Source organism: Nicotiana tomentosiformis, chromosome 3 (genome assembly GCF_000390325.3).
Source record: "Nicotiana tomentosiformis chromosome 3, ASM39032v3, whole genome shotgun sequence".
Classification (NCBI taxonomy): Eukaryota; Viridiplantae; Streptophyta; class Magnoliopsida; order Solanales; family Solanaceae; genus Nicotiana; species Nicotiana tomentosiformis.
In genome coordinates, this window is record NC_090814.1 from 45,056,076 (window position 1) to 45,073,647 (window position 17,572).

Sequence of the window (17,572 nt, forward strand, 5' to 3'; positions counted from 1 at the left end):
AACCGGTCCGTGTCGGTCCGTGGCGGGCCGGTTAACCGATACCCATATGACTAGACCATAACGGGTCGTACTAGTCCGGTTAACCGGTACCAAAAATTTACCCGGCAAAGTCCGGTCCCCGTCCCAACCCAACCCTGCCCAGCCCCTTACTACCGGGCCGGTCCGATCCGGTCCATAACCGGTCTGGGCCGGTCCGGAACCGGGTCAAACCGGCCCGTTAAACACCTTTAGGTTTTAGGCCCCATAGCATTCTGAGCCCTGGGTTCCGAAGGAAAGATAGGGAGAAGGGGAAGGTTAGCAAGATCTTATATATATATACACACACACGTTCAGCCTGTGTGTAAATTTATCTAACTTAAAATAATTTTTTTATTTTGAAAAAAATACATCAATCATGTTACTAAAAAGTATGGATCCTTCAAACGGGTTATGTAATAGTACAAGAATGATATGTAGAGGTTTTGACAACAATTTCATACATGCAAAAATAATAATGGGCCAAAGTGCTTCCACGCATGTGTTTATTCCCAAAGTTCAACTTTCGCCTCCAGAAAATGAAGGATACTCTTTTGAATTCATTAGAAAATCATTTTCGGTATAATTATACTTTTCGATGACAATAAAATAAAGTACAGGGTTAAATGATCACTAATGTTGAACTGTACTTGCTGCAATACACTTTTCATACGGACAACTATATGTTGCAATTTCAAGGGGAATATCAATGGCAACAACAAGGGTTTTCATCAAGGCAGAGCCACTGAAATAATAGAAAGAAATACACCAAGAACATCGTCTACATAGAGATATTAGGACAGATACAACAATACAACATATCAACATCTCATATAATAAGATATTTTTAATAAAAGAATATATAACTAACTTACCTAAAATCTTTATTGTTGCAAGTTCAAAAGATATCAATTACTTTGAATTCAACTATTGTGCGCGTAAATGTAGTGACATTAATTTTTTCCGTTTAAATGAACACTGCATCTTTGCTATTACGCATAACAACAACAACCCAGTAAAATCCCACAAGTGGGGTCTGGGGAGGGTAATGTGTACGCAGACCTTACCCCTACCCCGAAGGAGTAGAGAGTTTGCTATTATGCATAATTCATTCTTTTTTTATTTTTTTACACTATTTTATTAATAGACACATAATACACGTGCAATGCACGTACACTAAAACTAGTGATTCTAAAAGAGTAAAAAAGTGAGTATAAAGAATTTTCGATCTTTTTGCTTCATTTGTCATTACCGCACCAAAAAAGTTCTCGGGAACACAAATTATTACTCCTTAGGCAATTGATTGAGAAAAATCATTGACGGCAGTGTTAGGTAAAGAGTAAAACGGTTAAAAGTCAACAAGCCCATCTATATGCTATCACACTTCACACCTATAAAAAAATATCATGTATGAAGTAAAAATAATTACTTTTAAAATTTTGGTGACCGTAGTTTACTTCAGTTTCAAGTAGCAAAGTAGAACAATTAGATTCACTCACGCTAATTAAGGGAAAAAGAAGAAATTGAATGGTCCTAAATGCTACATTTCTATATATAGTACTTGCATAATAATATTACAATCTGAGGCCTAACTTGAATTCAGCTTTGCTTTACAAAAAATTTCCATGTATAACTTTCCTGATTTATACTCTAAGTTATCTAGCAGAAAACAATTGAAAGCTCCTTGACTTACTTAATTCGTTATTACTATCTTTCCATGGTAAATAAAATAGTACTCGTTACTATTATTGCAAATGTAAAAGAGCTAGTACAGTACGCACAAGGACACTTAAATGCGCCTCTGAAAAGGCTGGAGATGCTGAATAAGGTGCCAAATGAAAACTAAAGAGGGACCATTTTTCAGAAAGTTGTGTATATCTCCAGAGGATAGGGACGAAATTAAACAAAAATCTTCTGGATTTTTCGTCCATAACGGTAAAAGTACACCCACAACACCTAAAATACACTGTGGCGTTAAAGCAGATAACGCATAAAATACAAAACGTGTCCCCCAGGTCGGCAAGGAGGACGACGGGAAGCTCCTGAATGTTTGAAACTGTCCCTTATATAATAGTACTAATTTTCAAATGCCGCCATAAATAGCATTTTTTTTCAAAGCTATGCCAGATTAGTGGATTCTCATCCAAATCGGATTAATGAAATCACTCAACTCTATCCCTGACACTGTTACATAGATCCTACTAAAATTTGTAAACTCCACTGTAACCCAAATTGCAAGAAAGAAAATTCATACATAAAAAACTTCAAGAACAAAGATTTAAAACCAAACAATTATTTATAAGGAACTCAGTAGGTAGAAACAACCAACCAACTCAACAAATGAACACAAACTCACCATCCAACAAGCAAGAACTTAAAAACCCGCAATGGTAAAAACAACCGGCAAATCATATCCTAAACCACAAAAAAAAGGTAACAATAGCATTACGGTTTTTTCTCAAATGGTGCTCTCTAATCTGCTATCTTGAAACCACTAAACATACCTAATAAAACAAAGATGCAGATATTGATAGTTTATTTCCTTCACTGGTAAGAGAGCGTAGAGACATACCTTATTTAATACTAAACCTGCAGATCTCATTTCTTCAATCAATGCTTCAGCCTTCTCGTAATTTCCATCAACCGAATAAGCATTAAGCAAAGAGCTACAGTGGTAGACATTAGGAGACTGGCCTTCAGCTTTCATCTTCTGAAAGTACTTTTCAGCTTCATTGCACTCTTTATGTGAAGCACATACCGAAAGAAGCGACCCATAAGTCACACTATCCATTAGCAGTCCATTAGACATCAGCTCCTGAACCAGCTCTAGTGCTTTACAGTATCCATCTTTTACTTTGGCACAGCCTGCAAGAAGCTAAAACGTGGTAGATGAAAGTTTAAAAGGGGTTAACAACAAATTATATTGTAGCTTTTGTAATCAACAAGTTTAATAGGCAGCACATTGCGCAGTTCTATGTTTTTATTGCCAATTCTAAGATTCAACAATCAAAACCTATTTAACACGACTAGGTGACTCTTAACTGCTAGGAGTGGGATTTACAATCTGAAGCAGCATACCGTGCTATATGTGACAACATCTGGTACTAAACCATCTCGCTTCATTTGAGTAAACAGTTTGAGACTGCTCTCAGATTTTCCGTTCTTAACTAGACAACTAAGAAGCGCATTACAGACTGAGACATTAATCTTTGTTGACCGATCTTTGATGCTTTTGTACATTTCTAAAGCCTCAACAGAACTGAGGCTATTTCCCATTAGCTTTACATAACTGCTGTAAGATGCAACATTGATCTTCTGATTTTGCTGCATCCAATCAAACACCTGAGAAGCAGAAACGAAGGTCAAACTCCTGGTAATAACACAAATTCATGTAAGGAAAGATCAGATGCCAAATCTGAAAGATTTCATGGTAATTTAAACTTAAAGGATAAATAATATTCTGACGACAACAACAACAACAATATACACAGTGAAATCTCACAAGTGGGGTCTAGGGAGAGCAATGTGTACACAGCCTTACTCCTACCTTTGTGAAGGTAGAGAGGTTGTTTCCGATAAACCCTCGGCTCAAGGAAAGCAAAATCCCAGCAATCATTAAAAGGACAAACAAAGCAGTAACAACAGCAAGAAAAATAGCATAACTGAAGCAAAGAACTGATAGATAATAATGGAAAAACTACGAACTGAGAAAGTAAGGGGTAATACTAATGCTACCGGTATGAAGAAGAGAAACGCACGACTACTTATGAACCTACTACATTAATCTTCGACCTCCACATCCTCCTATCAAGGGTCATGTCCTCAGTAAGCTGAAGATGTGTCGTGTCCTGTCTAACCACCTCAGTGTTATAAATAGCGCTCGCCTCAGCACTAATAGCGTGAGGCGAGGCGATGCGAGCAGCCTGCGCTATTTTGGCTCTGTTGCGTTGCGATTGTAAAAGGCGAGCGCCTCTGCCTGTGTAGCGAGAGGCGCTGTGTAGCGAGAGGCGAGTTGTGGCGTCGTTTTTTGAAAAAAAGAAAAAAAAAGGCACAGATATTTAAAAAAAAGACCAGCGACTTAAAACATTGAGGCTTGCAGTGATTTCACGTTTCTTTTTTCTTCAACCTTCAAACAACAGAGCAGCCAAATCCACCCAGCCCAAGTAACCTTCTTTCTTCTTTCTCCTTTCTTCTTTCTCCTTTCTTTCTTTCTTCCTTTTCCTTCTTCTTCTCTTCTTCTTTCTATTTTTTTTTGCTCTGTTTTTTGTCGAGCAACAGTGCAGAACAGAGAGTCTATTGCTCTGTTTTTTTTTAGTTTTTCTTCTTCTTCTGATCCTCTCTTCTTCTTTCTATTTTTTTTGCTCTGTTTTTTGTCGAGCAACAGTGCAGCAAAAAACAGAACAGAGAGTATGTTTATGTTCTGTTTTTTTTTTTTCGTCTTTCTTCTTCTTCTTCTGATCTTCTCTTCTTTTTTTTTTGGGCTCTGTTTTTGATTGAGCAGCAGTACTGCACCCTGTTTTTGCAGAGGCAGAGGCAGAGAATTTCTAACTTCAAACCTGAAATTTCCTCCTTTTTCAGTTATAGAGTAGAATTAATTGCATATTGTGAATTGATATATTTATTAATATATTATTGTTATTGAGTTTTTAGTTATATATATAATATTTTATTTTTTTGTATAAATTGTCGCTTCACATCAAAAAGGCGAGCGCTTCGCTGCGTGCCTCTCGCCTCAGTGAAGCGGGCCCTCGTCGCTATTTGTCGCCACACGCTATCCAAAACACTGAACCACTTCTCCCCAATACTTCTTCGGTCTACCTCTGCCTCTCCTAAGACCCACCATTGCCAACCTCTCACACCTCCTTACTGGGCATCTGGGCATCTCCTCTTCACATGCCTGAATCATCTCAACCTCGCTTCCCGCATCTTGTCCTTCACAGAGGCCACTCCCACCTTGTCCTAGATATCCACATTCCTAATCATATCTCTCCTAGTATGCTCACACATCCACCTCAGCATCCTCATTTCCGATACTTTCATCTTCTGGATCTGAGAGTTCTTGACTGGCCAATACTCCGTCGCATACAACATAGTCAGTGGAATCACCACTCTATTAAACTTACCTTTAAGTCTTGGTGGCATATGTTTTCGAATCACCACTCTATAAAACTTACCTTTAAGTCTTGATAGCACCTTCTTATCACACAAGACCCCGGATGCGAGTCTCCATTTCATCCATCCCGCTCCAATACGATGTGTGACGTCAGCATCAATCTCCCCATTACCTTGGATTATAGACCAAAGATACTTTAAACTTTCTCTCTTGGGGATGACTTATGTATCAAGCCTCACTTCCACGTCAGCCTCATGCGTCACGTCACTGAAGTTGCACTCCAAATATTCTGTTTTAGTTCTGCTCAACCGAAAATCTTTAGACTCTCGTGTCCGTCTCCAAATCACTAGCCTATCATTAACCTCGCCTCGCATCTCGTCAATCAATACTACGTCATCTGCAAATAGCATGCACCATGACACCTCCCCTTGGATGTATCGCGTTAGCTCATCCATCACCAAGGCAAATAGGAATGGGCTGAGAGTTGATCCCTGGTGCAACCCCATCATGACTGGAAAGTGTCCCAGTCTCGTCCCACTGTCCTTACTCGGGTCTTGGCTACAACGTACATGTTCTTAATCGCCCTAATGTATGCGACAAGTACATCCTCTAGCCTCCAAACATCTGCACAAAACCTCTTTTGGGACTGTCATATGCTTTTTCTAGGTCAATGAACATCATATGTAAGTTTTTTTTCCTCTCCTTATACTGCTCCGCCAATCTTCTTACAAGGTGAATGACTTCTACAGTCGAACATCCCGGCATAAAATCGAACTGGTTCTCGAAAATTAACATACTCCTCACTTTCATCTCCATCACCCTCTCCCAAACTTTCATGGTGTGACTTAGCAGCTTGATACCCATATAGTTGTTCCAATTTGGATATCAACCTTATTCTTGTACAACATAATCATTGTACTCCACCTCTATTCCTCAGGCATATTTGCCGTCCTAAAAATGACATAAAACAACTCAATAAGGCACTCCAAACGTGTCATGTCCGCGCTCTTCCAAAATTCCATTGGGATCTCGTTTGACCCAATCGCTCTTCCCATGTGCATCATACGCATAGCCCTCTCAACCTCCTCAACCTAATACGCCAAAAATACCCAAAATCACGACGACAATCTGAGTGCTCCAAATCGCCCAGCACAATACTCATGTCCCCCTCTTCATTCAGGAGTTTATGGAAGTAGAGTTTATGGAAGTATGTCTACCATCTTCTTCTAATGTGTGCCTCTTCCACTAATACTTTGTCTTCCTCGTCCTTGATACACTTTACTTGGTCCAGGTCCCGAGTCCTCTTTTCTCTCGCCTTGGCTAACCTGTATAGCTTTTTATCCCCGTATTTGTTCTCAAGTTCAACATACAGGCGTTCAAATGCTGTTATCTTTGCTACCATAACCGCTAACTTTGCCTCCTTCTTCGTCGTCTTATACTCCACCCTATTTGCCTTTTTCTCCTTCTCCTTGCTTTCCACTAACTTCGCATAAGCAACCTTCTTGGCTTCCACTTCCCCTTGTACCTCTCCGTTCCACCACCAATCCCCTTGGTGTTGCCTTTTTCTCCTTCTCCTTGCTTTCCACTAACTTCGCATAAGCAACCTTCTTGGCTTCCACTTCCCCTTGTACCTCTCCGTTCCACCACCAATCCCCTTGGTGTCTACTAAAGCTACCCCTCGAGACCCCAGCATTTTTCTAGTTGCTTCCCTAATACAACTAGTTGTCCAATCCCACATACTGTTTGCATCCCCACTGCTCCCCCACGCCCATTGCCCTCGACTTCTCCCCCATGTCCTAAGCATTGGCGGTAGTCAAACTACCCCACTTGATCCTAACCCTGTCATACACAACCCGCTTTTTCCTTTTCCTTTTAATTTGTAAATTCATTACCAAGAGCTTATATTGGGTTGTAAGATTCTCACTCGGTAAAACTTTGCAATCCTTACAAAGAACTTTATCACACCTCCTAAAGAGTAAGGAGTCTATCTGGGTCTTAGCCACCGAACTACAGAAGGTTACTAAGTGCTCCTCCTTCTTCGGGAAACTTGAATTAGCTATCACCATCTCAAGAGTTTCCACGAAATCCAAAAGGAAGACTCCTCTTTTGTTTCTATCCCATAGCCATAACCTCCATGCACCACGTTATAACCTCCTGAAGTTGTTCCGATATGGCCATTAAAATCTCCTCCTACGAATAGCTTCCCGGTGAATGGTACGCCTCTCACAACCTCGTCCAAATCTTCCCAAAAACATTTTTTCACCTCCTCTTCCAAACCCACTTGGGGTGCATATGCACTAATAATGCTCAAAGTAAACCCCCAACGACTATCTTAATCGCCATTATCCTATCGTTTACCCTCCTAACTTCTACCACCTGCTCCTTGAGTTCCTCATCAACTAAAATGCCTACTCCATTACTATTCCTCGAGCCTCCTAAGTACCATAATTTAAACTCGTTCACATCCCGTGCCTTAGTTCCTACACATTTGGTTTCCTGGACACAAGCTATATTGATCTTCCTCTTCTTGAGAATCTTCACCAACTCTATAGACTTTCCCGTTAATGTCCCTATGTTCTAAGGCCCAATTCTCAGTCTAGAGGTTTCCTTAACCCCGCTACAACCCTTATCCCTCGCCCCCCGCCCTAAACGAGGACATGACCTTAGTCTACCACCACTCACTAGCGCCACTAAAACATGTGTACGTTAATAATATGTACACAAAAAAGGCACGAAAACAAGTAGCGGTTTAAAAGTTAAAGACAGACAGACAAGTCGAACTAAAAAATCAAAAATCGCTAATTCTAGACGAGCAAGCAATTACAGCCAAGCTAAGCAGATTATAACAAAACAAGAGAGAGAAACATAGAACCCGGAAAGCGTGGCAGTAGGTCTCCGAAAAGCTCACCAGAAGAACTGGTCACGTCAGAACTGACCGGAAAGGGTGCAGATCAGGTCGATTTGGTGTCACTCTTATTTTGTCGTATTCTTGGATGTCTATCACTATCAAATGTTGCTTATGCTTTTTTTGGTTAATATTTTGCTATTGTTGCTGCTTTTCCATGATATATATATATATATATATATATATATATATAACTTTAATGTTGCGACTTTGTTGGACTGAGCCGGGAGTCTATCCGAAACAGCATCTCTATCTGCACAAAGTAGGGGTAAGGTTGCGTACACATTATCCTCCCAAACTACACCTGTGAGATTACACTGGGCTTCTTGTTGTTTTTAATAAATCTCTTTTCTCTTCTATTTCCTATTCTCATTTTCTTCTTGTTTGTCACATTGCCAATGTTTCACAAACCACGGCAATCGGAGTAGGCCAAGTTATCCTATTTCCCTTTATGACTTTAAACTCAGTTTTATGTTCCTAGTTGTCATACATTAGTCGCTTGTCTCAGCACTTAATTGTTCACTTAATTGTTCACTTAATTGTTCAGTAACCTTTCTTAATCACTTAGTTGTTATGCACGATAGGTTATGGGAAGATCATTGGTACCGAGCGTAAGTCAAATTGAATTTAGTACCTTAACTCTTTAAGGTCACTCACAGCCCAACCTATTAATAACTCTCCAAAGTTACTTCGTAAACAATTAGACATCCGAATCTATTTAAGCTTCAAAAAATAGAACCTATTTGTCTCACATGTCTACTTTAGTTTATAAATCATGTAAACTTGGTAAGCATACTCGTTTATTCTTCCCTCGTTGTCCTGATATTGAAAAAAGTCTCCTTTTCACCTTAGTCCATTCAAATTTTTGGAGTCCTAGTCGAGTTAGTTCTACTCTTGGATTCCATTACTTTGTCAACTTCTTGATGAATATTTAAGTTGTACATATTTTCTTAATGAAAGATCGTTGTAAGTCGATTCCTAGTTTTCATATCAGTTTGGGTTTTCGTTTGCACTTTTACTAGTGATAATGCACAAGAACATTTGTCCTCTCAATTTCAGAAATTTTTGCAGTCAATGGGATTATTCATCAAACATCTTATTCTTATACCTCTCAACAAAATGGGGACCTGAGAGGAAGAATAGTTTCCGGGCTTCCACTTGATAATCCCCAAGGCACTCTGCTGCTTGGATTGCCTTAGGTAACGTGTCTACCCTTTGTCTTTGCAACTCCATGCGGGCATAAGGTTTCAACCCTTCCAGGAAGGTGAAGAGTTTGTCTTTGTCCCCCATGTCGCGGATGTTCAGCATGAGCGCAGAGAATTCCCGCACGTAATCCCACACTGATTTGGTCTGGCGGAGCTCCCGTAGCTTTCTCCTAGCATTGTACTCTAACATTTTCGGGGAAGAAGTGTAGGCGTATGGCTGCCTTCAGTTCTGCCCATGTCTCGAGGGCATCTTCACCCGCCTTGATGGCTTCGTATTTCACCTGCCACCAGAGTTTGGCATCACCCTGAAGATACATGGCAGCAGTTGCTACCTTCTTAGCTTCTTCTAGGCCCCCCACGGCATCGAAGTATTGTTCGATGTCGAAGATGAAGTTTTCCACTTCTTTGGCATTCCGAGCTCCACTGTATGGTTTTGGCTCGGGAATTTTCAGTTTTTGGGCCACAGGGGCAAGGTTCACAATACCCCCGATTTGGTTTCCACCTCCTCGAAGCGGGCCTTGTAAAGCAGCATTGACAACGTTGAGCTGGCCTGTCAAGTTGTCTATGGTTTGTTGCATGGCAGTCACCCTGTCTGCCTCTTGTGCCCTGTTGGCTAAATCCTCGGCGCGCTCCTGTTGGAGAACCTCAAATTTACCAAAACTTTCGGCTGCCTCTGTGGCTGTCGTTTGCCGGTCTCCTTCAGAGTCGCGGCTGATGTTTTCTATGTCAACTTCGGCCTGGATCAGTCTGCGGTCCAGGTCGTCCAACCTTTGCACTAGGCTGGTCTTTAGGTCAGGCACCATTTCCACGATGGGCCGTAATGCGTCAACCGTTCCCTCAAGGGTCGCGATGCGATCCCCATAATTCACCATGGTCAGAAATGGTGGTAATTGCAATGTAATCCCCCGTCCGATGTCGAGCCTAGGCCCTGATACCAACTGTTACGCGGCGCCTTCCTGAAGTTCCTTGGAAGGGCGACGTAAGGCTAAGCAACCGATGTCAGTGCGATTGTTGTGCGCCAACTGAGGTCCCCTCCGTACGCTAGACTAGATTGTCAGTGCCGTATGGGAAAACCAATGTCGTGATCAATTGAAAGAGAGAGCAGAAAAGAGAATTGAGAATGAAAGAAAGCTTGATTGCATTGAATGAAAGCTATTACATTAAAACAACGCGGTGTCGGGGGGGAGAGACACCAGTACAGAGAATTGTTTGCTTGCTTGAAAGTTTGATTGCTTGGTCCCCCTTAATAATGCTTAAAAAAAATAAACCAAAGTTACATGACTAAACCTATGAAAGCTGGAAAATCACACTTAAAGAAAATGCAGTAAAACTACTCTATATTTACAATGAAAAGGACTTAGTCTTCTACAAAGCAGAAACAAGTCTGTTGGCAGCAACTTTGTCTTTAGCATCAGGGTCTGCGCGCGCGGCGCTGTTGGAATCTGCCTGTGGCTGGGCGCTGGCGATGGCTATCGATGGGGCGACAGAGGCACATGCGCGCTTGTCACTTGGAGCTGCCGAGACCACGGGGCCGACCGTGGCGACGGACGTTGGGAAGCTTGCCAGGACGCCACGGGGCGCGTCCAAGGGGTCATGGGGCATGGCTGGAAAGCCGCCCATGACATGTCACATGCTTTCGACAAGTTTGCTAGCACGGCCAATATGTTACAACCATTGTGGTCTACCGTAACTCATGCAAGAACAGGAAGGCCAAGAATCTAAGAAATTCAAGAAGTCCAAGAATCTATTCAAGAATATGATTTCTTTTCCTTGAAGATTAGGATTTCTTATTTCCCGTTTCCTAGTAATTTGATTCTTGTTTTAGTAGGATTATATTTGTAGTTCTAATCAACCTAGGATTGTTAGTTGTTATCCCTTCTTACTAGAATTCTTCTTCCTATTTTAGTTAAATAGGTTTTTCTTAACCTTATTCTTGTTCTAGCTTGATTAGGATTAGTTTTCCTTAACCTTATCAATTTTACTCATTGTAAGGCCTATTTAAAGAGCTCAATATGCTGAAAATAAAAAGGGGTGATTAGTTTCTTTGAGCATTAGCTTCAAAAACGTGAATGACTTTTTTGTTTCCTTTTCTTCGCTTATTCAATGCTTCTTGCAATCTTGTGGGATTGAGGAACGTGTGGGTAAAGTTTTTTCATCTTACATTCTTCTAACGTGATTTTAAAGAACACTTTGTGAAAAACTTTAGTAGGATGCTTTTGTTTTTCTCTCTTTTTTGTGCTTGAGAGGTACAAAACCTTGAAAGTACATCAATTTGGTATCAGAGCACAAGTTCCAAGTTCCGAGTCTTGATTTGCTATTATTCATCATGTCGCTAGAGAAGCAAATAGCAAGTTTGGGATCCTCTTCAATCGATCTAAAATTTAAATTTCAAAACTAAAAACTATGGTCCTTGAACGAGATAATGAAGAAATTAAAGTGCATCTAAATGGCTTGAAGGAATCAATGGTTAGTTGATCGTTAGTGCTTCAAAATAAGCCACCAAATCCATCACAAAGCCTACAACCTCCACCACCACTACCTCACCACCACATAACATACCAATGCTACTGCCACATCTACCACATCAATATCCTCACCAATTCAACTTCGTAGAGCAAGATATATTGAGCAGACTAAAGAGGTTGAAGCCGACCAAGACATGAGAGTACCAAGGCACCATATGCCCAATATGATATGACAAATATTTAGATAATCAAGAGAAAGAGGACGAAACTGATGAAGACCATTATCAGAGAGACAAGGAACATGCACTAGATCCACAAGGTGAGGGTTTTACTACCAAAGTTTTATGACAATCCATTGGAGTATCCAACGATGTGTCATTGACTTTCTTCCTTTCAGAGATGCTAAATACAATATTGACTTGATTGTTGACTTTATCGTTCCAAACAAGGTAGCATATTGCGTTAATTACTAACTCCAAAAAATATGCAAGAACAAGAGGAAGGATTACCTAAAAAAGAATGGATAATAGAGAGTTTGAGGTATATTGGAGAAACAAGATGTCTTCATGATATAAATATATACTACTATCATCAAAGTGATTATTAATGTACAAGCGTTGCAATTGATGCATTCCCAAGAAGAGCATTGAACTCCATGCTTAATTCAAAGCTAGACATGGAATTGGTTAAGTTTTATGCAGTTCTAACACCAATAACTTCATATCGTAAGTTGAAGTTTGATAGTCAATACAGAGAGATTACACTGGGAAGACTTGGTAAAAAGTTAAAACTTGAAAAGTGGGATTTAGTTAAACCAAATGCTAAGTTTTCTTACAATGTGAAGAAGTTTTATGATAAGCTAGTAAAATGTAACTTAAAACCTAGTGAACATTAGGTCCCCATTTTTCACTATAGCAAAATCTTGCGTTGTCTATGGAAGCCGTTAGACTCGAGGACGAGTCTTTTCAACCAGGGAAGAATGATGCAAGATCAAGAAGCCCAAAAATATAAGAAATTCAAGAAGTACAAGAATATAAAAAAAATTATAGCCACAAAAATGTCATGGCATGTTCCAGACCACACAAGTTTCAAAAGTTTTATAGTTACATAAGTGTTATGCATGTTTAAGATCACAAGTTTTAAAAGTTTTCATATTTTTTCTTAAATTTCATGTCGAATCAAACTTTACCACACAAATTGGAACCAAGGGAGAACCAGATACTACTGATTGCCTTACCATCAGAAAGACTGTAAAAACATTGGAAACTCAAAGCATAATTATTAACAAAATAAGAGAACTTGATAGGTTTGCTAACAGAACCTGAGAAAGCTCCTGTCGTCTACTTAGCTTCCCAAAATATCGCAAAATCACATTCATATCCTGTACTTTAAGCGTCTCACCAAGCCTGAAAAGCCGTTAATACAATTAGATGCATAAAATTAGAAACTCTTTCTCGATTCCCAGTTAAGATTTCAACTGAACATCTCAAGTGTCGTTCTAAAGGACGGACAAAATGTTGCAAATACCCAGAAAATGGGTACCTGACATTTCACCGTCAAAGCACATACAAGAACCAACAGCCACTTACATAAGTTACAGAGAGAAATATTTTCATGTTTTGACGTTTTGTGTCAAATTAAAGGTGACTATAATGTCTGTCGGACAATTGAAACAAGTGAGACTAAAATTGAAAGAGAGAGAATAAAAGTGAATATTTATAGTAGAAAATGACTCCCACCCATAAGTGATGGACTTATAATTTCTCCATTTTCCGTCATACACCCTTATTTTTTTTATTTTTTTTTTAATGGTAACAACAGATGACCCCGCTTGACCAACGAGCTGACTTTAACAGTTGTCATACACCCCTAATTCAAGCCCAAAAAAAAAACTTAATTCAAGTTCAAGCCCCAAAAAAAACCCCAAACCTTGGAAGAGCAGAACCCAAGTCAGACGACTCCTGAATCTGAAGAATTGCCGACTGTCTATCAGTAAAGAAAACAGGAAACTGATTTGAAGAATTAGGAGAGACATAATCTGTGAGTGCGTTCTGAAATTCGCCTGCCTCAGTCCGGGGAATAGAATCGGTTGTTATCTTCGTTGCCGCAGAGGTCGAAGACTGTAACTTGAACTTGTGAATGTTGGGTCTCTTTCTACTGGAAGTTGGAAAAGAAGAAGTAGAAGAAGAAGAAGAGAACAAAGGTGATGAAAGAGCCATTATAGAATGAAACATAGAGGAAATCTCCATAGTTTGCTGACTACCCACAGGCCCCTCCTATTGTATTGAAAAGGGGAAAAAAAGATCTGCGCCTTTTTTGGATAATTTCACAAGCCTCCGTCGAAGTTTGGCTTTGTAACATTTATAAGCTTGTAAAATGTTATTTTGAGAATCTGCTTATTTTGAGAATTATTTTTCTCAAAAGCAAAGTATTTTTGGTTAGAAGCATTTTTTGTTTGGCTAATTAATTTAAAAAGTACTTTTGAGCAATAATTAGTATTTAGCCAAACTTTTGAAAACTACTTCTAAGTGTATTTTTCTCAAAAGTGCTTCTTAGAAAAGTATTTTTGGAGATAAGCTATTTTTTTCTACTTCTCAAAAACTGTTTCTGCTTCTCCTCAAACGTACTTTTTTCCTTCCAAAAACTTGGCCAAACGCCTCAAGTGCTTTTGGCCCAAAAAAATCACTTTTGGCCCAAAAATAAGCTTGGCCAAACAGGCTATTAATATCATTGTAATTTATCATATTACACTTACCTCTTGTAGAGGAAAAATTCTCTACAGTTAAAAATCATAAAGTAAATTTATAATTGCGAGGAATATAAAAAAAATAAGAATTTATATCTATCTATATTCATATCTATCTATCTATATCTATATCTATATTTATCTTCTATACTATATTAAAAGCACGAAGGTCCTTAGCGAAATGTTTTCGCCTTTTTTACCCTTTTAAAATAGAGGTAACAATGGATAATATAGTCATTTAATTATTCCCCTAATATTTAGCACTTTTAAGTCAACTAAAATTTTTCTTATTAAAGTTTTCCTTATTTAAACTACTACATAGAAAATCATAATATTTAGGGCATTAAAATAAATCAATTGAACAAATTGTTTATAGATTTTTCTTTTTCTTATACGTGCATACAAACTAATTAGAAACGTACATATCAAATTTCATTAAGCATTTTATGGTTCCATTAAATGCGTACTTTTATCCCAAATTAAATGATAAAACTATCGTATATACATCAAAATCTATATAATTATTTTCTTGAAAAATATACTTATGTCATTAAAGTGTAGTCTATATTTTGACTACCCATTATCTTTAACTCATTCTCACCATCTAAAATTATGAATACTATGAAAAATTTAAAAATCAAATTTTAAAATAATGTGAACGAAATATATGAAAAAGTAATAAAAACATAAATATATAGCTCACTATAGTCTGGAAATAACATAAACATAATCATAATCATTGGAAACAATTACTGTTATTTTAAAATATGTAGAATTTTAAATCAGTTAAAATTTTGATTATTAAATTTTTTATTTGAATTATGTAGAAAAATCTAATAATTAAAAGTTTAAATAAATAAAGATTTTACCTTAGATAAATTCTTTCCTTATTTGGACTATGCAACTGTCACGACCCAAACCAATGGGCCGCGACGGGCACCCGGTACCTTACTCAATCGAGTACCAACATAACATATATTTTCGTATCATACTATCGTAGATAACTGAGCCGAAGAGGCTGCAGTGAGATAAGTAAAATACAACATGTAATACCAACTTATACATAAGATATATGGGCCTCTAAGACCAAAATAGCCACTCGTACACTGAATATAGGCCGACAAGGCCATGCAATCTTTTACGTACATGATATCTATCTACAAGCCTCTAAGAATACATAATTGTCATAAAGGTCGGGACAGAGCCCCGCCATACCAAACAATACACATCTAAATCGTACTAACCAAAAAAGCAACTCCGGAGCAAATGGAGCGCACCAACATTTTTCGCTGAGCTAATAGCCTACTTAGAGGACCTCGACCTGTCTATCGGGACCTGCAGGCATGAAACGTAGCGTCCCCAGGTAAAAGGGACGTCAGTATAAATAATGTACCGAGTATGTAAGGAATAAAAATCAGTAAGTAATAGACATGAGAGAAACATGGAGTAAAAGACTCGACATATACGTCTGCATAGCTCTGTGAATCATTTCATTTTTATAATGTCATGCATATGCGTATAAATATCATACCATGCATAGGTATATGCGTTCATAACATCATCAAGCCTCTGAGGGCATCCATCATATCATTTCGGCCACTGTGGGCAAATCATCAACGTATACCATCTGATCAGGTGGTGGTGCGTATATAACGCCGTAACCTTTTTCCATATCCCATATACATATATATACATATATACGCGTATATAACGACATCTGGTCATGAGTCAATGTAAATGAATGCAATGCATGATAAGTACGTCAATAAAATCTTTCGAAGTGTCATAAGACCATTATGCCTCTGATTAATAAGATTTCTCGGAATGTCATAAAAATAATAAGCCTGTCGGATAGACTTTAACAAATACATATTTTTCTGAGACCCATGAACAGAAGATATAATAATAATTCATATGGGGAATCAATAATATAGACACCCCTAATATTTCTATGAATAGTCATTTATGAAAATTGTGCATTTTCTCCTTTAGTTCGTGTCGCATAGATCGTGCCAAAAAGAATGAAGGGATAGCCTTAACATACCTGGAGTAGGGAAAAATCCGTCTAATATTTTTGAGAAAGATTGCACCGTACTTCCCTTTGCAAAATCTCACGTTGATGTTCTGATCATTGCAAATCACGCATGCAATTTCTCTGCAACGTGATGCTTCATCTTCTAATCTTAAATGGGGATAAGAAAACATTATCTTGCATTGTTAAGGTGAATGTATTTTGGCAATTCACGTGTAGAAGGCTAAAGAAAATGTTAATCCTTGTCATGCTCTAATAATGTAACACCTTTCTACATATTGTGTGAGTCACTTAGTGGCTTTTCTTAACAAATTTATAGGCTGCCACGTTAAAGGTAAGATCTCTCAAACTTATCCAACTTTTGTCATATATTGTAATGACTAAAAGAGTCATTCATGGGATTTAGGGGGTGCTGCCACGTGAGTACCCCCTCACTTATCCAATTATCCACCCCTTTTCTTAATCAATCCATTAATTCTCTTACTAGTCCAATAATTAACCAATTACCCACATAATTAAGAATTATCTCAAATTACATAAAATACTACTTACTTTTAATATACTTTATACACCTTACTATCATAGCCATATGGTACCTTGTATGGTACTAGTCCATAAATATCGGGTATTATCGCTCGGCCCGTATTTTATCCCAAATCGATAACCTTTAACGAAACTCATTTTCTTCTATTTGCTAACCTTCTCTCCTTCACGAATTTACTCTAATCATGTGTTTGAAATAGCATAATGCATATGATCTCAATAAGATCTCATTCCCGAACTTACGTCGATTAACTTACGACGAAATTTTAACACACGAAAATACGGTATGTAGTATCTCATTTCCGAGCTTCCATCAATTTACTTATTGCGTACTTTCACGTACGAAAACATGAGGTGTAACAACAATATAACTATAACACATTGCATATTAATCTTAATATTCAGAAGTTCAAAATCAACTTAAATTTTATATATTGAATATTTGTATAATATTTAAAAATTACGGTCAGTAATTATTTCAACATGCAAAATCATAAAGAAAAATGTATTCTAAATGAGTAGAATTTACTCAATAATGACAGGATATC

General features: G+C 38.2%; 1 protein-coding gene and 1 long non-coding RNA gene across 8 annotated transcripts in view; both read right to left on the reverse strand.

Moving 5' to 3' along the window:
• The window catches only part of LOC104110501 (pentatricopeptide repeat-containing protein At1g10910, chloroplastic), a 49,295-nt gene extending 32,594 nt beyond the window's left edge, over window positions 1–16,701 (reverse strand). For 2 of the 7 annotated variants that reach the window (XR_011414698.1, XR_011414699.1), the window contains exons 1-4: window positions 13,633–14,035; window positions 13,025–13,109; window positions 3,094–3,357; window positions 2,588–2,890 (exon numbers count right to left, since the gene is read on the reverse strand). Coding sequence is in view for 5 of the 7 variants with exons in the window: in XM_070196910.1 (XP_070053011.1) it covers window positions 2,588–2,890; window positions 3,094–3,357; window positions 13,025–13,109; window positions 13,633–13,952 (972 nt within the window). In the remaining 2 variants the exon portion in view is untranslated. Of the gene's footprint in view, window positions 1–2,587; window positions 2,891–3,093; window positions 3,358–13,024; window positions 13,110–13,245; window positions 13,269–13,292; window positions 13,569–13,632; window positions 14,036–15,693; window positions 15,785–16,493 lie in introns of those variants that run through there. The other 5 variants (XM_070196910.1, XM_070196911.1, XM_070196913.1 and 2 more) reach the window with 4 other exon arrangements.
• Window positions 4,232–13,018, reverse strand: LOC138907018 (uncharacterized). The gene is made up of 2 exons (XR_011414700.1): window positions 7,541–13,018; window positions 4,232–7,510 (listed from the first exon to the last, which is right to left on the reverse strand). It is a non-coding gene; the product is annotated as an uncharacterized lncRNA (long non-coding RNA).
• Window positions 16,702–17,572: the final 871 nt, after the last annotated feature.